Source organism: Podarcis filfolensis (assembly GCF_964270895.1).
Source record: "Podarcis filfolensis genome assembly, chromosome: 15".
In the NCBI taxonomy this organism is placed as follows: domain Eukaryota; kingdom Metazoa; phylum Chordata; class Lepidosauria; order Squamata; family Lacertidae; genus Podarcis; species Podarcis filfolensis.
The window spans coordinates 25,314,622-25,337,479 of NC_139618.1; the positions used below are offsets into that span (position 1 = coordinate 25,314,622).

At 45.6% G+C, this 22,858-nt stretch overlaps 1 protein-coding gene across 1 annotated transcript; it reads right to left on the reverse strand.

The window, feature by feature from the left end:
• Nucleotides 1-2,160: 2,160 nt before the first annotated feature.
• LOC310750690 (6-pyruvoyl tetrahydrobiopterin synthase-like) lies at nt 2,161-9,388 on the reverse strand. Its single transcript, XM_083589202.1, has 6 exons — nt 9,240-9,388; nt 5,846-5,919; nt 4,970-4,992; nt 4,260-4,316; nt 3,526-3,596; nt 2,161-2,491 (listed from the first exon to the last, which is right to left on the reverse strand). The coding sequence occupies exons 1-6, from the start codon at nt 9,335-9,337 to the stop codon at nt 2,368-2,370; spliced, it is 447 nt and encodes a 148-aa protein (XP_083445328.1). The 5' UTR covers nt 9,338-9,388; the 3' UTR covers nt 2,161-2,367.
• Between the last annotated feature and the right edge of the window lie 13,470 nt (nt 9,389-22,858).

Below are 22,858 nucleotides of genomic sequence, written 5' to 3' on the forward strand. Positions count from 1 at the left end.
TAATCAAGGCAGTGGTGTCAGCGGGACCTCCCCACTTTGCCTCAGGCGGCAAAATGGGATGGGCTGCTCCTTTATAGAGGTAAGGGTGTGTGTGTGTGTGTGTGTGTGTGTGTGTGTGTGTGTAGGAAGTAGTCTACTGTATGAAGGTATCCTTTGCATCTGATGCTCTGCTTTGCCTCTGATCCTGCTCACAGTCACCACTGCCATGTGCCCCCCAGAAGGGAATGAGACCCTTGGTCTGAAAAAGGTTCCCCAACTCTCTTTGAGCTGGAGACCCAGGGCAAATGGCCTGCCTGCTGTCCTGCCCCACCCCACTCCCCAAATCTGTTTGGCCCTGGCTGCATGTTAAGAGTTGTGTTTGGGTCCAATTCCAGCCTCTGCCCTGGATTTATGGAGTGGCTTTGGGTTAGGCATTCTCACTGAGCACCAGTCTTCCATCTGTAAAATGTGTGATGGTAGTGGGGGAACAAGGATCTTGGCAGGGTGGCTGTGATAGGGAAAAGTCATCATTAGTTACTGGTTTTAGTTTTTAAAAGGTAGCTGTGTTGGTAATTAAAAACAACAACAATCCAGAATTTGGCCATGCTGTTATTATGACCAGTGATTAGTAATCGAGAGTATGTGGACTCTCTGTTTTATGGACTTAACAAGTGATTGTTGTAAATTCGTCTCCATTAGCAATTTAATTCTGTGTGTACCTAACGGTGGGGAGCAGACCCTGCAGTGCACTCTGCGCTGACGGAAATGCAGCGAAGACCAATTTGTGCAATCAGACGCCTGCTGGGGACTGTGTTTACTCTGATGTTATGTGTACCACCTAGAACCTGGAATAAGTCGATGCGGCGCAGCAGCGGCTGTGGTTCTGCTTGTCTGATTTTGGAGGTGTACTTTTGGACCGGGAGTGCCAAATCTGACATGCATCAGGATGGAAGGGCCGGGCGTGTTTTCTCAAGTGTATCTTCCAGGTTCCACACCTCCAGCGTTGATCCCACAGTCGGTTTTCAGAAGTGTCAGCAGGGTGTGTTCAGACCTCTGAGGATGGATACTGAACTCCTTTTGGAGCTGCCACTCAAATATGGGTCAGTTTGCACATACACCTGTTTCTTCTCTCTTTTCCAGTCACGTTGCTAATGGCACTGTGCGTGGTAAGACACTGGCTGCGTATACACCATGCATTTAAAGCACCTCCCCAAGAATCCTGAGAAATGTAGTTCGTTACAGATTCTGGGAACTGCAGTGCTGTGAAGGGTGAACGACAGTTCCCTAGATTCTCGGGAATGCTTTTCATGTATTCACATGCAGAAATTCTGGGTTGGAAATGCCTTTTGGGCATTAAGCAAACTGAACTGTTTCCCTGATCTCCCTGCCCCCCCATAACCCACTGTTCATAAGCTTCATAGCCCTAGAAATGATTGGTTCTTTCAATAAAACCTCAGCTCAGCAGCTTGGGCTGAATGTATTGTAACAATCCTGGCATTATGAAATTGCCCATTTAACCTTATACAGTGTGATGCATCTTAACGGAGGATGATTAGCAGTCGGATTATGAGCTGGCTTTCTAAGGATAACACAATCGCTGTTGGGATATAAAGTTGTATGGGCTCCATCACTTGGTCATCAAAGAAGCCCCACCTGACGGCCTTTTGCATGTGGTCCACTTGCAGAGGCAGAAGATTATATCCAATGCTAGTCCTTTTCAAAGCAGGCCTGTTGGATTTAGTGAAACTCGTTCATCCATACTTCTGCTTGTCCCATGCTTTCTTGGTCTGAGCAGTTTCCCATTTGCCCAACCACTTTCCCTGGGAAAACCTGCTCTTTAGCACTGAATCAGAGCAAATGTCAATCTGCAGAAACCCTGGTTGACGTTTGCTCCACTTTAGCGGTAAAGATTGGGTTGCTGTCGGGGGAAGTGCCAGGACAAGCAGAAGTCTAGATGAGTCCTCAGCCATGCCCATTAGCTTCAATGGGTTGACTCTGAGTAGGACCAGCATTGGCTCCAACCCAGGATTCTTGCATCTCTTCGCACCCAGAGCTTTGCAACGGAGCCAGTCTTATATTCAGCAGCCAGCCTTTATGCATGTGAACTTTCTTAATGTAATGGACTATCCCCTTGCTGGATAATGCTGTGATGAAGAATGAGATTACACACATGTCACAACGTGGCTTTTGCAGATCTTTTTAACCAACAGATTAAACAAAGCTGCAATTCTGCAGTAAAAGGCCCTGGAGGCATCTCTTCACTGTAGACACAGAATAGTTTGCAAATATTCTGAGAAGGGGTTTGTCACATTAAATCAACAATGAGTGTTAATACAATATATGGGAGAATAACTCTCCTAGCCACCCCCCCTTGTTCCTTGTGGATTTTTAGTCCCCCTTGTATACAATAAAATTTCTGTCAGATTCATAGACCTTGACTTTGTGCAGGCATCCATCTGGTAGGATTTTTTCAAGGTTGTTCCATATGTACACGGCTAAGTTCTCTGTTGTGCTGGAGGAAGAGAAGAGGTTGATATGGAAAAGGAAGAGACTTCACTATATAGGTTTTTCTGCACAAAGGTAGCGCTGCCTTCAAACCTGCCCTTCTTTACCCCTGTTGCTTCTCTCGCCCATGACTTCAAATCAAATCTGTGTATATTGTACTCTGATGTAACCTTAGTCTGGATAAAGCACAGGATGTCTCAGGGCAGACCCACTCCAAATATTTAAACACACATTTAAAGCACATGGCTTCTTCCCCCAGAGAATCCTGGGAACTGTTGTTTGTGAAATGTACTGGGAATTGTAGCTCTCTCTGTGCATGGGAAAACTACAGCTCCCATGATTCTTTTGGGGACGTGGGGAAAAATGGGGCCACCATCTTCCAGGCCGCGCTCACACGACCTGCATAAGAAGGCTTTTTCCAAGCATGGTGGACAAAATTGGGAATTTTGGGGAGCCGTGTGAGATCACGTCCTGAAACCGTGCAAGAGCATGGTGCCCAAAATGGCTTTCCTGGTTTATCCAGGACAGTTGTGGGTTATATATATATGTATGGTGTGGATCTTCTCTCAGACCTCAGGCTGTGACAAACTTACACAAGCCAGGCATGGTCTATGCACCTCTGTGCCAGCTTTCTGGAAGAGGGAGCAACCAGCCTGCTTTTTGCTGTCCTTGAGGGTCACTTATGCAGCTGACCAGCAGGTGGCTTTCCAGCCATGTGACATAAAGGAGCCAATCGGGTTCCCAATGGTCCTATAAAATGGAAACCTCTGGCCTGGTCCTTTAGTCTGAGCAACTTGTTTCTAGAGTAACAGCATTAAGTTGTTCTGTCTATGGCTGTTTGTTTTGCCCTCTTGGCCATCCCTGATAGGTCTCTACAAAGCAGCTTGGGGAGGAGGCACCTCTAGCCTGTGGGTCCAATGAGGCTGTTTCCCCAAAACCAGGACTATGACCCACAACTGACATTGTATATGGATGCAAGTCTCCTGCACTCTTTACAAATGTGGGCAGTGGAGACTGCACACAAACTGAACAGCTACCCACCTCGCAACGCTGGCAAAAAAATCAACATCCTGGTCAAGGTTCTTGTGGTCGAGCGGATCCATAATGGCTTCCTGAAAATAAGAGCAAAGATCTGGTTGGGAACAGGGATTGTGAAGTTCTAAACCAGGGGTCAGCAAACTTTTTTTGGAGGGGACTGGTTCACCGTCCCCCAGGCATTGTGCACGCGGTGGAGGGGGCTTCTCTCTCTCCCCCTCTCTCCCCCAAATCCTCCCCGCCCCCTGCCTACCTGTGCTGCTGCAAAGTCGGTCGTCTTGCCACTGCAGCCAGCCTCTGGCACTCGCAAGGGCAGGCACAGGAGCTGCAGTTGGGAGAGGCGCTGCATTGTGCGCTGCCAACTGCGTCTCCTGTGCCTGCCCTTGCGAGCGGCAGAGGCTGGCGGCGGTGGGACGAGTAGCCCCGAAAGGGCTGGCTGGCTCTGAAGAGGCGCTGCCCCAAATGGCGCTCAGCCCAGCCCCTTTCCTCCACTACGTAGGGCGAGGAGAAGCCAGGAGGAGCCACGGTGTGTAAGAGGGAGATGGGGGGAAATGGCGCCGAAAACAAAATGGCGGCACTGGAAAAAAATTAAGAGAAAAAATTAACAAACAGAATTGTTGATCCATGGCATGCCCGCAGGCCAGATCCTGAGGGCAATTGGGCCTGATCTGGCCCGCGGTCCGTAGTTTGCCGACCCGTGTTCTAAACTTTGCCTCTGAGGTTCATAACTCTGGAATTACCTTCATATATTCCTGAAGCTTGTAAATATTCATGAACATTCCACTGATGGTGTCAATCTGTAAGACAAGTTAAATAATAGCAATAGTAAGAATGGTGATGATTTTATACCAGGTATTTGTATATCAATATTCAGAATTTCTGGTGCTGTGCATACAAGAACATTAATTTTTTGTTTCTAAAAATGACATCAATAATAATAATTTTATTTTTTAACCCTTGGAGTGTTCAGAGGACAGGACTTAGAACTGCTCTTGAATACTACTACTATGATAATACTATTAACAACAATGGGGGGGAACCAATGCTAGGAACTATCACAAGAGGTTATGATTGGATAAATGCATGAAGAAGAGATTTATCAGTGGCTATTGGCTTAAAATGGAACGTCCATTTGCAGATGCAGTCTGTCTCTAAATATCAGGTACTAGGGACAAACAACAGGGGAAAGACATGGTCATTGTGCTCTGCTTATATGTGACCTATAAGGCACTGGGGTGGTCAAATGGTTGGAAACAGACGGCTGAGCTGGATGGAACTGGTTCTGATCCTGCAAGGCGGCCTCTAGTCAAGGGATCCGATCCCACAGGAGTCAGTGGTGAATTGAAACATGGCAGCAGCATATCTCAAGTGCTGCTGAGAATCTCAGACTCTTGGTAAAAGCACAAAACCTGTTTTCAAAATAAAGAGCAACAAAAGGAAAATGCCCTACCTTTCCACATATGGTCACTGTCACTGCAAAGGAGAAAGAAGAAATTGTGAGAGAGGGAAGTTGTTAGCGTTAATTGCAGACCCAATTCAGTACCACAAGGTGGTAGCAAAGAGTTGGGTAAAACACGTCTCTTGCTGAAACACATAATCTCTGCAATGAGGGAAAATACAGGTATGAGGGTGGGGGAAGTGGTAACGCTCTCCCACTTGCATGCTTTAGCGCTGCCCCACCTCCAGAAAACATTGAAAATGAGCACGTCAGAGAGAACTAGCCTGATGTGCTGCTACATTTCCGCATGCAAGGTCTCCCCTGTTCCCCAACAGAAGAGCATTCAAGTGTGCAACCCCAAAGGGGCAAAGTCCTGGGGAATTTGACCACTCAATTTTGCCAGCTGAAGCTGAGTACAGTGGTACCTCGGGTTACATACGCTTCAGGTTACAGACGCTTCAGGTTACAGACTCTGCTAACCCAGAAATTGTGCTTCAGGTTAAGAACTTTGCTTCAGGATAAGAACAGAAACTGGGCTCCAGCGGCGTGGCAGCAGCAGGAGGCCCCATTAGCTAAAGTGGTGCTTCAGGTTAAGTACAGTTTCAGGTTAAGTACAGACCTCCAGAAAGAATTAAGTACTTAACCCGAGGTATCACTGTACACACTGCTGGATTCTAAGCCCCTGGTGAGAAAAATCTCCATTCGGATTCCAGCAGGAAAAACACTGAACAGGGTCTCTTCCCACCGGAAAGAGGAATGCCGTTCAAAGCTTTATCACTGCTCCCCTTCCCCTGTTTGCCTGTAGAAGAATTTGCTCCAGTCTTTACATGGAGGTAGTATGTATCATTATCATCATCATCAGTGCTAGAAAGGCTCACCACTCTTTACCTTTGTAGTTATGCCCGTGGCTCTGATTGCATTTCCCAAACAGCTTCCTATTCGCCTCCTCATTCAGACATTTGCTGTAAGACAGAGGGTGAGGGTTGAGAAAAAGAAGCAGCCAACAGGAATAAGATGAAAACAGCAAGAGAGGCAATCCAACTGCGGATGGGAACAGAGAAGGAAGTCTTTTGTACACGGAGACTGTGTCTATTGTCAGTGACTAGCAAGGATAACTCAAAATGGACCCTCAAAGGCTGTATACTTCTGAAACAGCCCTTATTTTTTAAAAAAACCTGAGCCATACCCAACACGACTTCTTTGCAGCTATTTGTAAGTCTTCTTTGTTTTATTATTACATTTAAACCTCACTTTTTCCTCCGAGGAGCTCAAGGGTGGCATTCACGGTTATCTTTCCTCCCACTTTTATCTTCACAACAATGCTGCAATGTCATTGGCTAGACCGAGAGAGACTTTATAAGAGCCTGGATTATAGAGTCCAGTACTTCTATAATCACCGTATCTCTACATTCGGTGATGATTCCTGACTCTGCTGAGCCCTATCCAGCCCAGTTAACGTAAATCATAATGCCAAATTATTGCTGTTGCGGATGGTTGCTGGACCTATATTGCATGTGGCTGCCCTTTGCATAGATCAGGGAGGAGCAAGCTTCCAGCATCTCTTTTGACTTTCTCTTCAAACTCCGAGACCCACAAACTGGATGCAAAACGCTCTCAGAACAAAAGGACAGGGCCTCTGAGCACATGCTCAGCCCAGGAATTTGCTTTCAGTTCCAGAATTGAGTACAAGGCCGTTATACCCCAAGCGTTCTTCATTACAGCTGCATAATTTAGAAGGGAAAAAAAGAACCCTTCTCTTGCAGGAATGCCAGCAATTTTAACAGAAGAAACACGATAACTTTAAAACAAAAAGAGCAACGAAAATCCATAGCCACTTGACCTTGACAATAAGGATATTCCATCAAGGCTGTTTTAAATGTCTATATTAATTGAGGCAGTCCAAGAAAACAGCCAGCTGGATCAGAGCAGTGGCCAATCTAGTCTAGCATCTTGTTCTCACAATGGCCAACCAAATGGCTGTTGTGAAACAACCGGGAGTCCATGCCCTTGTTTATCTCTGGCAAGTCTACCAGTAAATCCTGATCTACCTCGTCACCAACTCTGGAGAGAAACAGCACACCTCGTACCATTTGCCTTTTACTGCCTTTTGCTGTGTGTGTGTGTGTGTAATGCAACGCTTCATTTATACAAGCTTTTATTCACAAAAGCACTTTCTACAATAAATCTTTTAATCTGTCTTCCAGGTGCCGCAATACTCTTGTTATATGCATGTGTGTTTTGCAAGAGATACTCAAATGTCCCCCTCTGGAATACGTCCTCTCAACTCGGGTGGGAGACTCTGCCTGCAATCTAAGCAGCATTAGCTACAACAATCACGTTGCCTTTCCCCCAAGTACAAATAATTTCTTATTCATTCTTCCCCACAACTCGAGTTGCTATCTTTCATATACCAACCCCAGTTCCTGTGCCTTTAACTGTGAATATTAGTAGGTGGGAGAAATGCTTTTTTTTCTGGGCCATGAGAAGCTTTGCCACTTGGCAACCTTTCCCAGAACCCTGTTTGTCAGTATATACTGACACTCTGTAGCCGAGGGGTTAGGGCATCCGTTCTGCATGCAGAAAATCCCAGGTTCAGTCCCCAACACCTCCAAGTCAGATAATGATAATAATAATACTGTAACAATAATAATAATAATAATTTATTACTTATTATTTATGCCCCACCCATCTGGCTGGGTTTCCCCAGCCACACTGGGCAGCTTCCAACAGAATTAAAAGCACAATACAACATCAAACATTAAAAACTTCCCTAAGCAGGGCTGCCTTCAGATGTCTTCTAAAAGTCAGATAGTTGTTTATTTCCTTGCATCTGATGGGAGGGTGTTCCACAGGGTGGGCACCACTATCGAGAAGGTCCTCTGCCTGGCTTAAAGCTGACTTGGACAAAAGTGTCCATTTTCCTTCTAGTGCCATCATTGATGAAATCCTCTTTTTTCCCTTTTTACAGACATCTAGGCCCTACTCTCCAGCTTCTTCGCCATCCCATCTACTTTCTTCCTGTCTTGCTTAAGTGACAAATTGTCAGAGTCCTGTTGGGCCCTGAAGACTAGTCGACTGTTGCACAAATTTTTGTCAGCTTCGTGAACAGAGTAAACAGTGGAAAGAATGAATGGCCACTGGAGACAGAAACCTATGACATATACTCCAAGCTTTCTCCGAAGAAAATATGGATGTCCTATTATTATTATTATTATTATTATTATTATTATTATTATTATTATATTCTTTATACCACACCCATCTGATTGGCAGCTTCCAACATATATAAAAACATAATAAATGAAAATAAAGCATTAAACATTAAAAAACTTCCCTATACAAGGCTGCTGTCAGATGTCTTCTAAAGGTTGTATAATAATAATAATAATAATAATAATAATAATAATAATAATAATAATATAATTTTATATCCCGCCCTCCCCGGCCAAGACCGGGCTCAGGGCAGCTAACACTGAATATAAATACAATAAAAACAAAACAAAACAAAACAAAACAGTTACTTATCTCCTTGGCTTGGGGGTCACACAACTCTATACCCTCCAACATTTCTCCAATGAAAATAGGAACGTCCTAAGGAAGAGCGGGACATTCCGGGATCAAATCAGAAACCGGGATGGATTCTGTAAGTCCGGGACTGTCCCTGGAAAAGAGGGACACTTGGAGGCTCTAAACAAAAAAATTTTTTTTCTTTCCAGTAGCACCTTAAAGACCAACTAAGTTAGTTCTTGGTATGAGCTTTCGTGTGCATGCACACTTCGTCAGATACACAGGGTCTGTTATGATAGCTTCTGAACCTCCTTAGACATCCTTTCTCACCTTTGTTGCAGGGTGGGGCAGGTCATACAGGGGAAAGTGGGGAGAGCTAGAATGCATTAAGAAACCCAACGCTTCATATTGCATAGCTGAGATAAAGGTTACAGATGAGTCTCTTTCCTGAACTTGGGAAGGAAACTGCTGCAATAACACCCATCGTTCTTACCCTTCAGACCAAACCTGGTCAACATTTGCCCTTTGGCTCTATTTGCCCTTTGAACGATATGAGTATCAGAGATGCTATCTTGGGCAACTGGTTCCTTATGTCCGGAGAATTGTAGGTACAGGAAATACTCATTAGAATCCATTGGATAGCCAGCCTTCCGAGAGGTTGCACATCTATGCTTCCTTCCAGGGATGGGGAAATCGCGGGCTCCTTAGTCACCAATGACTTCGAAACATGTTTTTTTCCTCTCAACCCTCCATCCTCCCTCTTCCCCGCTGTTACCTGTTCAGCCTATGGGCGGCTGCAAATGTTTCGGTGCGAGAAAGGAAGGTCATCTTGCCTGCGGTGTTCGGCTTGCTATCTTTCGCCACACGCTCCATTGTTAACAGAGGGTTGGTAGCTGAGCTGCCGTTAAAAGCAGGAAACCTTCATGCGGGGCCCAAATAAATATCTCCACAAGTTGTCATGTGGTGGATGGTAGACTGGCCAATCGGATGCAAATTGTTCGTCAGACAGCGTATCTCCTGGCCTAAATTTCTTTACACAGAACAACCATCAGCATTGTTTTTTGTTTTGCATCAATTAACTCAGCGTATTTCCTTCTTGATGAAAGCCATGGTTTAATGGGATTTTTTTATAAATAAATAAATAAATAATCAGTCAAGGCTCACGTGGATTGTCTAATTTGGCTTGGAATTTTTTGGAAAAGGACATTGTTTCACAGGGTGAGTGCAGGGATAAGGACATTTCTCCTAACTGCTTGTTTGCTTGTGAATGCATACCCCTCAATATTACTGGGTCTTTACTTAGATTTTTGTGTTTATACTGTAGAAGTTCTGTCATGGATGAAACAAATGTGGTTTTGGCTCTAAGATGGGTCTCTAGTGAATTACAACAAGTTAGGTAGCTCAAATCTCCTTCCTTCCTTCCTTCCTTCCTCTTTCTTTCTTTCTTTCTTTCTTTCTTTCTTTCTCTTTTGTGAGTCTGCAAGCTCAGCTCCATCCTCAGGGGCAATTTGTTTCACCTAACAAACTGTTTAGGAGCTGACAACAAATTTACCATAATTGACAATAACTTAATGCTGTTTTATGGTTTCCAAGACAATCAGACTGTAGGAACAATTGAGGGCTCACTTTAGAAATCTGGAGCAAGGAAGATTAGACTTAAAATCAATCAAGTGTTTCCCACCCAGATAGGGAGCACTGGACTGTATCTTTTTTAGAGTGCACATTGGAGGATGAATGGGGTGCGGGAGGGGGTGCGGTCTGCCCCGGGTGCCGTCGCTGAGGTGGGGGTGTGTGACAAAATGAAGTTTTGTTTTGTTTTTTTAAAATTGGGCTCGTGAAACTTTTTAGGAGTGATGTGGTGGCTTAGGTGCCTGCAGGTTCAGCGCTGCCTGAAACAGCAGCGTGGGACTTGCGTCTGGCTGGTGCCTCTCCCTCAGCCGCCCTACAGCTGAGGGGAAGGCGGTGGAAAGGCTCCAAGCATCAGAGAGGCTCGCCCCGCCCCCATGGATGGATTGCCCCGCCCCCTGGCTGCAGGACACGCCCCTGCACCAGGCACCCGAGCCTAGCTATGCACCGCTACACACCTAGCTATGCCGCTGCCTCAGTGACATGGAATTTCAAGAGATCCCAGCCAGCCATTATAAGTTTGGGTAAGATTCCAGCCTCATCACATACAAGGGCCTTCCCTTGACGACCATTCAAAAACTTCAACAGGTGAAGGATTCTGAATCCTGTTCCCACTGAATATGAGGGATGTCCCTTGATGACTGTTCAAAAGCTTCAGCTGATGGAGAATGTTATGAGTTTCCAACTGAAGGAAGCGTGTCAACGAGATACACTGGTTCCCTGTTGCCTTTTCCCAGGTAAGGTGAGCCCTAGATAGCCTGAGTGACAATGGTCCACTCATCCCATGTCCCATGAGGACCTGGGATATCAACAGAGTTCTCCTTAAGTTTGGAATCCACCAAGAGTGCCCAAGAGGTGGCTTTTGAAAAGGATTAGGAAAATTCATGGTGAAATATACTCAGAGTCGAGATTTCATGCTCTTTATTCAGCTCATAGTGGTGAGGAGGAAATGGAAGTTCCCCCAGAATGTCTGCTTTATATACATTATTTACACAATGGGCCCCAGATGATAGGCTAATTCCGGGATTCTCCTGTAGGCCAATCAGGTTGCGGATTTACTTCCACCTGGAGCTGGATTGGGTGGCTCCTGTGGACCAATCAGACTGCTGCATTCTGAATCCTATTGTTCTAGGACCAATCAGACTGCTGCATTTTGGATCCTATTCAACTCAGTACATAACACATGGATATAAGAATCAATGGCAAACTTCATATTCACCTTTGCTTCCCAGATGCTGGGTTTAAACAACAAGGGAACCTATCCTCATCTTGCTCTGCCAGTGAGGTTCCCACCACTTCGTTGACCACTTTGGGACACCAGGGAAGCAACTGGGATTTGGAAGTGGGGAATTAATAATATGAACACTCTTGGTTTGGAATTTCCTGGCTGATTACAAATGGAGCCCACATTCCTCTGATGTTTTGGCTCAGGTTACAATTAACCTGACCACAATCCCAGAATCAACTTTCCCTGCCACTACAACTGTTCCATTCTATTTCTTCACTGATTCTTACTTGGTAGAAACAATGAGAATGACCTCTGCTGTGGCCTATGTTAGGCCATATAGCCATGTAGTGGTCATCAGGGATGAAGTGTAGGTGGGTTCCCACGAAGCAAGACACAGTGATAACAGCAAAAACTTTTATTGAACTAACAGAACTAGACAACAGGGGCAAAGCAACTGCTTATATACATTTCTGAAGGTCTGGGCTGCTCTTACTCTCAGTGTGATTGGCTGTCTAAACTCCCAAGCTGCGAATCATAATTGAGAGTTTAAGAGCCAATGTCAGTGGCCCAAATCCTGCAGTGTTCTGTGACTGGATATCATGTATTGAATCAGAACACAGGGGCTCAGAATTCTTAGTCCAGACTCAAGCTCAGGCAAACACACACCACTGAAAGCATAACATCTGGGAAACATTGTTTCTCGGGACTTCTGACTATTCCTACTGTTTCCTAAGGCCTAGCTGAGCCTGCAACAGCTTTTCTTGTTATTTCATCTGCCGCCACGAAGTAAGAAAGGGGAGAAATGGAAGGGAGCATTGAATTGGGGATCTTCTGAGGGGTTGGCGTCGTTGAAGCCTCTAGCCTTTGGCAGCCTTCTCTGCCATCCATCGCTACAAGCTAAATGGAAAAGGCATCAAAAGGTCTCCAGGGCTTTTGGTCATCGCCAGCTTGTTGAAGTTGCATGTAGGTCTCTTCTAGACTTTTTCTTGTGATTCAGCTGCTGGCTGGGAGAAGTTAGCACAGAGGAGCAAAGGGCCAAGCTAAGACTAGGCCCAGAAATGGGTACAATTTCCCTTGTGGTCAATTATCTGACTTTGCATCTCCCACATGAGGTTCTCTTCTCCCGCCCACCAACATCAATGTGGGCTCCCCACCCAGCAGGGAACAAAAGGACCTCTGTGTTGTCCGTCGCAGCCCAGGGGGCTGTTGGTCAAACCCTGGTGTCACAAGACTAGGTAGAAGTCTGGAAGGACATTGCCATGTCAACCGCTTTAGCAAGGTCACAGCCCTTCCATCTACAATGAATCAATTACTCTGTGGCAAATCAAGTGTGCCTTTTCAATGGCTTCCACCATGGTTTTTTTAAAAAAACTAAATAGAGCTCTTCTTCAAGAAGTTTCATCCATATTGGGTTGGCAGGAAGCCAAAGCCTTCCATCTCCTGAGATCTGACAGTCCTTTTCTCTCTGAGGGACCTCACTTCTGTTGGCTGAAGAGCATCCTCCATACATCGTATCTATGATGCATGGATATTGGGGTGGTTTACACTTGCAAAAGTTTCAAGGTGCTCATACTGCTTGGTTTCCAGTTGGTGCATGTCCTGTAACTTCTTGCTGACTTTTCATACCACATATATTCAGTGGCGTAGCGTGGGGGGTGCAGGGGGGGCCGGCCGCACCGGGCACAACATCTGGGGTTAGGGTTAGGGGGCGCAAATCCACAGGTTAGGGGGCACAAATCCACAGGTTAGGGGTGCAAATTACTTGCCTTGCCCCGGGTTCTGACAACCCACGCTATGCCACTGCATATATTCTGGATTTTTTGGAGTCCCGCTTTTGTTGTGCTGTAGCAAGGGATGTCAGCTTCCACACAGCTGTAGTGCAATAGCATTGGGGATGGGTTACAGAGCAACTAGCAAAGCAGTCCGATATAAATCCACCAATAACACTATTAATCTGTCGGTGATGTGGGAGAAAACCCGTCAGTGTGAGAACTCCCATGATGGGTCACATTGGAGTCCCTCTAGTATTCTGTTTCTAATAGTGGACAGCTGGATGCCAGAACCATGGTGGTTTGGGGGGCACGGGAGGGCCAGGGACTACAACTCTCATCATCCTTGACCATCCATGATCACACTAGTTGTTGACTGATAAGAGTTGGAGTCCAACAACATCCAGAGGAGACAACAACGACTCCCTGTCGGTTAGAGTGTGGGACTAAAACCTGGAAGATGTTTTCAGGAGAGGGAGTTGGGTGAAGGTCAGCAATTAAGAAAAACCACGAGTTTCAGTGAAGTTAACTTTTTATTCCAATAAACCAAAACATCACAGGCCTCATGATCCCTGTAACTCTTCCCATTAGGTCTTACCCCAATGTGGCAGTTGCGAAGACTGAAAGTCTCTACCTTTGCACAGCTGCCTAAGTCTCCTCTTCAGGTTTTTTCCAAGCAGTTATAGACTGTGTCTGTGCACAATCTCTTCTCTGCTCTTTTCATTTTCCTCTGTGTTCTAGTAGACCAGGGGAGGGGAGCTGGTTACAGCAGGAGGGAGAGACCCCCTGGCTTCTTCAGCAGCCTGTCTCATCTTTGCCTCTTGGCTCCCTTCTCTCCAGCCTCCTCTTCTGCCTCTGATTCTGAACTGCTCTCTGCCCCAAGCTCTTCCTGTTCACTAAACCCTGTTGACCCTTCAGCTTCTGACACCTCCTCCTCCCAGTCAGCTCCCTCTTCTCCCTCTGACCACTCAGCATCATCCCACCACCATTCCCTGGCCTCTGAGCCTTCTTCCCTTGGGGGCTCCCTCCCACCACTCCTCTGCATCCAGCCAGTCCTTGACAGATACGAGTTCAAATCCCCACTCAGACGTGAAGTTCATTGAATGACCTTAGGCCAGTCATGGCCTAGCCCACCTCACAGGATTGTTGTGAAGATAAAATGGACGTTCCTTTGTGTTCATCTCCTTCGCTTCAGTGGGTGACCCTGAGTTCTAAGGAGCTGGAGAAAATAACGCCTTCCTCTCCAGTCTGTTTGTAAATGGTATAAACTTCTGTAAATGCCCCCTCTCCAATTAAACCTTGAAGCTAAAACACATGAAATTGACACAGGTCCTAAGACATTTCAAATGAACATTCTGTGTTTGTAAAAACCAGAGGCACTTGGTTTTGAACAAATGTCTGATTTAAAAAGGGCTCACTCTCTGCTTTTTAGAAAGCAATGTGTGGGAGACCAAAAAAAAAAAAAAAAAAAGTGGGGTGGCCTTTTAAAATAAAACTGCATAAGGCAACTGGATTTTCTGATCACCAGACGCCTCTTAGAAGGATGGAAGGAAGCTCAATTCCTGGGGATTTGCCTTCCTAATTGCAAGAGAGGAAAAGACCTGCTAAACTGGCTCCAGGTGGGTGGTGGGTTGTACCCAAGTGGAATGTGGCTCCTTTGTGATTCAGATCAAAGGGAGTTGGTTTTTGAAACCTTTGCACAGCATGGAATTCCCTTGGAGAAGGAAGAAGAGCTGTGGAGGCTGAAGTTTTAATGGGAGGCTTTATAAAAGAAACAGGAAGTTTCAGAGGATAGAATTTATACACAAAGGGTTATCAAGTGACAAAGCAGAACCTGAAGCTGGTCCACACACATGCAGTCATCATTTGGTGGTTGCAGCATCAAGCGATGACCGTCTATTGCAGTCATGGGCTATTGCATATCTAGCGCCGGCAAGATGAACGGTTTGTATCACCTGGGCATCTAGGGTTGCCAAATGCTTTCCCTGGGCCCTGCTCCGATGCTTTGAACAGTAGCAGGTGTGGGCAAGTGGTTGTTCTTCTCCCCATTCCCACTGGCCATTTCTGCAGAACCAAGCATAAGAGCAGGCTGGGTGGTGCTTTTGGAAGATCAGTTGGCAACTCTACTCACATGGCCTGAAGTAGAATTGCTTTTCTGCTTGTACATTCAACTTTCCTCATTAAAGGCAGTTTCACGCCTTAGTGTGATAGATTAAAGAACCCCTAACATGCACAAATCAAGTGATGGATGTGTATCTCCGCATCCTACTCTTGGCTTCTACTTTAATTAGTTCATTCTTTACATTGCTTTTTTAAGATTCTGCCTTTTTTCCAAGGAACTTGAGGCAGCACACATAGACCTGTCTCACAGCCTTTCATTCTCATAACAGTTCTGTGAGATAGGTTCATAGCTCAGTGGCAAAGCATCTGCTTTTCATGCAGAAGGTTCATTCCCCGGCACCTCCAGCTAGGGATGGGGGGCAACTGCTTGTCTGAAACCCTGGAGAGCCAAGGATGATGGGGGCTGGAGTCCAACAAGTTCTGGAGTTCACGGTCTTTAGAACTTAACTCTGTAGATGAGGAATGGCTGCACCTTGACTCTAGAGCACATAAAACTAAAAGGCACATACATGGATGAGCAGTAAAGAGTGACAGGAGCAGAGGTGCCAGGTTGCCTCCAGATGGAGACCCCTGATGTGCATCATGCCAACATGACGTCATGCATGTTGCACATCATGTGCAGGGAATGTCATGTCCTCTGGAGGAGGCTGAGCACTCTGGTGGAGCCTGATACCGAAGCTGCAACACACAATGCTCACCATGTGTGAACGACAAGTGCTGGGCCACCTCAAAATTGAGGGGGCTGAAAGCTCCTCAGCCCCCTAGAGTTGAGATGCCTAGACAGGAGTGAACAGCCTGCCATATTTGGATTTGAAGAGTTTGGATTTGATATCCCGCTTTATCACTACCCGAAGGAGTCTCAAAGCGGCTAACAATCTCCTTTCCCTTCCTCCCCCACAACAAACACTCTGTGAGGTGAGTGAGGCTGAGAGACTTCAGAGAAGTGTGACTGACCCAAGGTCACCCAGCAGCTGCAGGTGGAGGAGCGGAGAGGCGAACCCGGTTCCCCAGATTACGAGTATACCGCTCTTAACCACTACACCACACTGGCTCACTGGCGCTCTCTCTCTCTCTCTCTCTCTCTCTCTCTCTCTCTCTCTCTCTCTCTCCCACACCCACACACCCACACCCACCCACCCACCCACACACTCCCACCCCACACCCCCACACCCACTCACACCCCCACACCCACCCAAACCCCTGCACCCACACAAACACACACACCCACCCACGCACACCCACACACACCCTGCCTGCAACTGCTGAGGGAAATTTTGTCGAAAACATGCTGAGAGGACAACTTCATTTTATCAAGAGTATCTTTAATCCAAAGAACAAACACCCCTTTGGTTTTTCAATTTAGGGGTGGGCCGTGACTGCAGAATGAATGAACGTCACAGAACAGTGTGTCCAGCAATGTTGAAGGGTGCCACGGGGTGAGGCCATGGACTGTGAGCCTTGACTTGCAGTTAGGAGTTGTGGTTGCAAATACATAGCTGCCTTCAACTGTGAAAGCTGGTGATGGTATTGTTATGGGCTTGCAGGGGGCAAGAATCCCCTAAAATCCTGGGCACCAGGTTCTCCCCATAATCTCTGAAATTAGTAAATGTGGGGTTTGAAGTCAAGCTAACTTCTCCAGGAGCTGGGCTTAGGGAAGAGAAGGATGGAGTGAGCAAAACTCCATGCAGGGCAGCAGCCATGCTGGCTGGCTGGCGCAGGCTGTTACAGAGAGACATAGGGATGGTGCTTAGGATGCCTCTGAATCCAATCCTGTGCTGCTGGGAGCTCTCTCTCCATAAAACTCAAGTGTAAATATGTGTGAATAAGCCATGTTTCATAAAGACGCAGTTGTCTGCTGTGTCTCGTTCCAAAGGAACACAAACCTTGGTTAAGTGCCAAGACTCCTGGAATCTTTCTCCTGCTTGGCAGACATTGGGGTGGCTGGAACAGTATCTTGTTGCATTATCTCCTGTCTCCAGATTATGATGAGGATGAGGATGATATTTTTTTGAAAGATTTTCATTTATAAAGGAATAATGTGATAAAAAGGAAAGGAGGAAAGAAAGGAGGAAAAAGAAAAAAAAACACGTGCAAAAAGTACAGTGTACAGTGGTACCTCTGGTTGCGAACGGGATCCGTTCCGGAGGCCTGTTCACAACATGAAAAGCCCGCAACCTGAAGCGCCGTATCTGCGCAGGTGCACGACGCAATTTGGCACTTGTGCGCATGCGCAAAACATGATTTAGCACTTCTGCGCATGTGCGAGTGGCGAAACCTGAAAGTAACCCTTTCCGGTACTTCCAGGTCATCGCAGGACGCAACCTGAAAAAACGTATCATGAAGCAAACGTAACATGAGGTATGGCTGTAATACGTTAAGTAAAGTCAATTTCATTTCTATCGATTATTGTATGTAAGCAATATTATATGGTTGCTAATTGCCCTACTACATTCTGTATAAACTCACTGCAGATATCTATATCTCCTGTCTCCAGATTATGATGATGAGCAGGGTGGCATTCCCCTCCCCCCCTTTTTTGCTCGGCAACAGGAAAGATTGTCTCATCGGCTGATGGCTGGGTTGGAGGGAAGATGGTTTTTAAAATAGCCATTTAGCCGAAACAAACTGCTCACCACTTTTACTTAGTCATTCCCGAAATAGCTGAGGGCCACATTTAACATTCCACCGTGGTAATTTTTCCTGTCTGAGCTGCAGGCTTACAAAACTGACAAGAGATATTGTGGGTGCCCTTAGGATTTATGGGCCCAAGAGCTCAATGGAGGCAGGTGGGGGAGTGGATAGAGCAGGGGGAGGTAATGTGATGCTGTTGGACTCCAGTTCCCATCATTCCTGACTATCAGTCATACTGGGTGGGGCTGATGGGAGTTGAAATCCAACAACATCTAGATAGCAGTACAATGGCTACCTTGGGCTAGAATGTCAGAGTAGGAGGTGGGCAATCCAGGTTCAAATCCCTGATCAGCCATAGGGGAAGCTTGGTCTATGTCAGTCTGTCACACCTAGCCCTACCTCGCAGGGTAGCTATGTTGATCAAAGAGACTAACATTTTAACTCAAAAGTATTTTGATCTGCAATGTGTACTTAAGCAGTTTCTCATCGCACAATTATTAAAATGTGTATTTTTCCGTAACAGGAACCGGCAACTCTGTATATTATACTTTTTTTTGCAGAGTATTTTCTTTTAAAGGAGGACCATTTTTTCCTTGATAGACACTGGCTCATTTTTATCATTTATCAAAAAACTAGTGGGGGAGGAATAGAGAGGATTTTTTAAATAGTTTTTTTATTTAAGTAAAGATAATTTTTATTTTTTTACAGAAATCTACAAGTTGTGTTGCTGGTGCAGGGCTGCTTCTACTATGCAATTAGAAAGTGGGAATCAGTTGCAAATCCCCCGTTTTAATAATCTCTTAGGATTCAGCAATAGCACAAAAAAAGAAGAAGAAATACTTTGTGTGTGATTCGTGAGACTGAGTCTTTCAAACCCTAAAGACTTCATTCAGCAAAGTGTAAGGAAGATAGGAATCTGCCTTAGACTGAGAGCAGATCTCCACTGGTTGGTTATAACGTTAAAAAACGTTGTAAAAATGTGACACCAGAAGGCACTGTACAGCAGCGATCCATTGGCAATGGGAAATTGCATTGAGAGCTATATGACTTTTTTTTTACAGCATTTTTACAGATCAGTGTAGATCCAGCCCGAGTCACAGATCTTTGGTTCAACCTTCTGGCAAAGGAAATGGACAAGGTGGTGGAGGCAGGCTGGGCATAGATATCCCAGAGGTGGATCGGAGTGAAGCCTGTTGGCCCAGTCCAACCCATCCTGGGGTGGAACCGGACATTCAGCCCACCGGTCATTGGATAAACAGCTAGCAGGCCAGAGTCCACTTTCTAGGCTGGCGTGAGGCTGATCTGGGGTTGTGCCGGCCCGGAAAAACACCCCAAGTCTATGTCCCATGACAGATCATGGGGGGCACAGAAGGCACCGTCTTGCAAAGGCGGCAGACCTAAAGGTAAGTGTCATTGTCAATGCTAACTGGAAGTCACTCTGCAAGGTTTCAGGCAGCAGTCCCTCCCAGCCTTACCTAGAGATGCTGGCTGGGGTTGAACCTAGGACCTTCTGCATGCAAAGCAGTTCTGCATGCAAATAATAATAATAATAATAATAATAATAATAATAATAAATTTTTTATTTATACCCTGCACTTCCCAGTTCAAAAACTGGGCTCAGGGCTGCTAACAACAAATTTAAAACACTTAATTGTAAAAGCAGCATAAAATACAGTATAAAAACATGAATAACAATAAAATTCAAAATTCAGAAATCAATTTAGGGGAAATAAGCATTAGATAATCCCCAGGGCTAGCTGGCTGAATTGGTCCTACTTGGGCCAGCGAGGAGGCCAGGGGAGAATTAGCTGTGGGGTCTCAGAGCGGGTAATCTTCATAAAAGGGGAGGGGGAGGGAAGAAAAGGGAAATAAAAGATCAGGGTGAATTCAAATTAAAGGCCAGGGGAATAGCTCTGTCTTACAGGCTCGATGGAAGGAGGTTAAATCCTGAAGGGCCCTAGTCTCATGGGACAGAGCATTCCACCAGGTCAGAGCCATCACTGAAAAGGCCCTGGCCCTGGTAGAGGATAGTCTGACTTCCTTAGGGCCCGGGACCTCTAAACTATGGTTATTCATGGACCTTAAGGTCCTCTGCAGGGCATACCAGGACAGGTGGTCCTGTAAATACGAGGGCCCTAAGCCACAGTTTCCATAGAAATAATAACAGTTTCCATAGAAAATGTCCTTGCATAAACAAAGCAATCTTAGCCTTCTGCTGCTTCTTGAAACTTCTTCTCTGTTTCTGGAACAAATGATCCTCTCACACAAAGAGAGACTATCCTACACTACCACTGAGCTATGGCCCCTCAAGAGAATATCCAAATCATGTAGGCTGCCTTCAGCTTGTTGGATGAAGTTTCTTGGATTAAGCACGTCCGTATCTAAAGGCAGTGTGGCTCTGAATGTATTTGGCACACATTTTTACATCTCTTATAAAACCATTGGTTCTTCTGGCATGGAGAAAGTAAACGAAGAATTCTCTCTTTCTCTCATAACTCGTGGGCATCCAAGGACGCTGAATGTTGGAAGATTCCGGACAGACATAAAAAAAGGACTTCTTTGCACAGAGCCTAGTTAAACTATAGAATTCACTCCCATATGGGGCAAGGATGGTCACCAGTGTGGGTGATTTTAAAAGAGGGTTAGACAAATTCACAAAGGAGGTGGTTATCACTGGCCCCCAACCACAGTGGCTGTGCTCTGCCTACACGGTCAGAGGCAGCAATGCTTTTGAATGCTAGATGCCTATGTAAGAAAGGGCGCATGCCTGTGGTGGACGCGCCCCAAGGTAAAAGACTTCTGGGAAAGGATTTATAACGAACTGAAAAAAGTGTTGAAAAACACATTTATTAAGAAACCAGAAACCTTTTTACTTGGTATAGTGGGGGGTGAAATCCCCAAAAAGGATGTTACTTTTTTCCTGTGTGCCACAACAGCTGTAAGAATATTATTAGCGAAGAATTAGAAGAAACAAGATTTACCAACTATCGAAGAATGGCAGATGAAGATGATGGACTATATGGAACTTGCCGAACTGACTGGGAGACTCCAAGACCAGAGAGACGAGATGGTGGAAGAAGATCGGAAGAAGTTTAAAGAATATTTGAAAAAATATGTTAATATTTAAATCTTCAAATAGCTTTGGAAGTGGATATAGGCTGTAGGGTTAGAAGTAGAAGATAGTGTATTTTAAAATAGTAAAAAAAAAAGTTTAAAAATTATGATATATGTAAACTGCTAAAGATGAGGTAAAATGAAAATCAGATGGGGGGACTTGGGGAAGATCACCTGACATTGTTTAGAAAAATTAACGATAAGACAAGAATTTGTTTGTATTGTTTGTTTTTCTGTTTATTTGTGCTATAAAATGAATAATTTTTTTTGGAAGAAAAGAAAGGGCGTGTGCCTGTTGTGTTCTCCTCACGCAGCCATGTAGCATCGCGAAGAGGCGTGGAGCTGGCAGGGCAGTGTGAGTGCAGACTTCAGATGCATGACTGTTGCCCACTCCCCCTGGGATACGGGCGGGCAGGGACGCAGCTGTACAGGGCTGGCAGAGCATTGAGGAGCAAAATGCATACCCTCAAAATATGCCCGGGGCCACTGCCCCTCAGGCGCTCCCCCTGAGACGCCGCTGACTAGATGGACCATTGTATTGATCCAACAGATTCTTATGTACACTTTTGTGCACCAGCTGCTGCAGAACTGGTGTGTGTGTGTTGGTGTGTGTGTGTGGAGGTTGCCATAACACTCTGCAAGTGTATTCCTCTGTACCCTCATCAGCTGCAGTGGGAAGAGGGGCCCTATTCAGCTGTCCCTCAAGCTGCCACCAAGAACCATGCTTTATTTGATTATTTCCCCCTTTGGCACACATTTGCGGTACACTGCTGCCATCGTTTTGCCCAAATGCTAAATCCATTTGCCAATGGAAAGGCAGGATATGAAGTAGAAAATAAGGTAGAGTTGTTGAAAAATAAAATTTTGAGGGCCTAAGATGGTACGCTGAGCTAGGAGATTGGAGAGCCACACCTGCTTGAGATGGCACGGAGCAGTTTCCAAATTCTCTCTCCCCTGGTCTGCATCGCAAGAGCGTGAGAGGGCATTGCTGTAACAAATCTGTTTCTGGGTGGATGTTTCATGGGCCAGGTTTGATCTGGGGAAAGAGTGGAACTGTTTTCCCATGAGGAAGATTGAGGATGTTTTGAGCAAGAAGGGCAGGCAATTGAGCAAGCGAAACTCATGGATGGAAATGGGAGAAGCTGTGTGGGTAGAGATCAGCAAGCGACTTCGTTCCGTACAATGAAGCTGAATGTTGGAAGATTCAGGACAAAGTAAAAGGAAGTATTGGTTATGAAGTGCATAATGAAACTATGGAACTCACTGTCACAGGAGACAATGATGGCCACTAACTTGGATGGCTTCAAAAGAGGATTGGACAAATTCATTGAGAAGGCTTAATTGGCTGTGCTCAATGCTTCTAAATACCAGTTGCTGGAAATCATAGCAGAGGAGAGTGTTCTTGTGCCCAAATGCTACAGGCTGGTTTCTCCCAGGCATCTGGTTGATCACTGTGAGAACAGGATGCTGAAGTAGATGGGCCATTCACCTGATTAGCAGGCTCCTCTTATGTCCTTGTGTTATGGCTCCTTAATAGCCATAACAGTGTGTGGGTGTGAGAGGGAGAGGGAGAGGGAGAAGGCAAAGGCAGAACATTTTGTTCCATCAAGGGAGGTTTCATCCCATCATCTGACTGTGGCACAGCTATTGCTGAACAGGTGCTGGGGGAGAGAGGCATTACTCAGATTGTTAATGCTAGTATTTTTGGTTAATGGTTAATGCTAGTATTTTGTTGTGGGGTGTGGGAAGACTTCAGCAGTACTTAATGAGAGGTTCTTTCACTTGGAAACTCTTTCCCTAATCCTGAATGTGTGAGGGAACTGGCTGTGGTCCTGTGGCAAAATTTGCATGACGCTTCTCAAGATGAAGGAGCAGGTTTTTGTCTATATTTGAATAAAGTTGGAC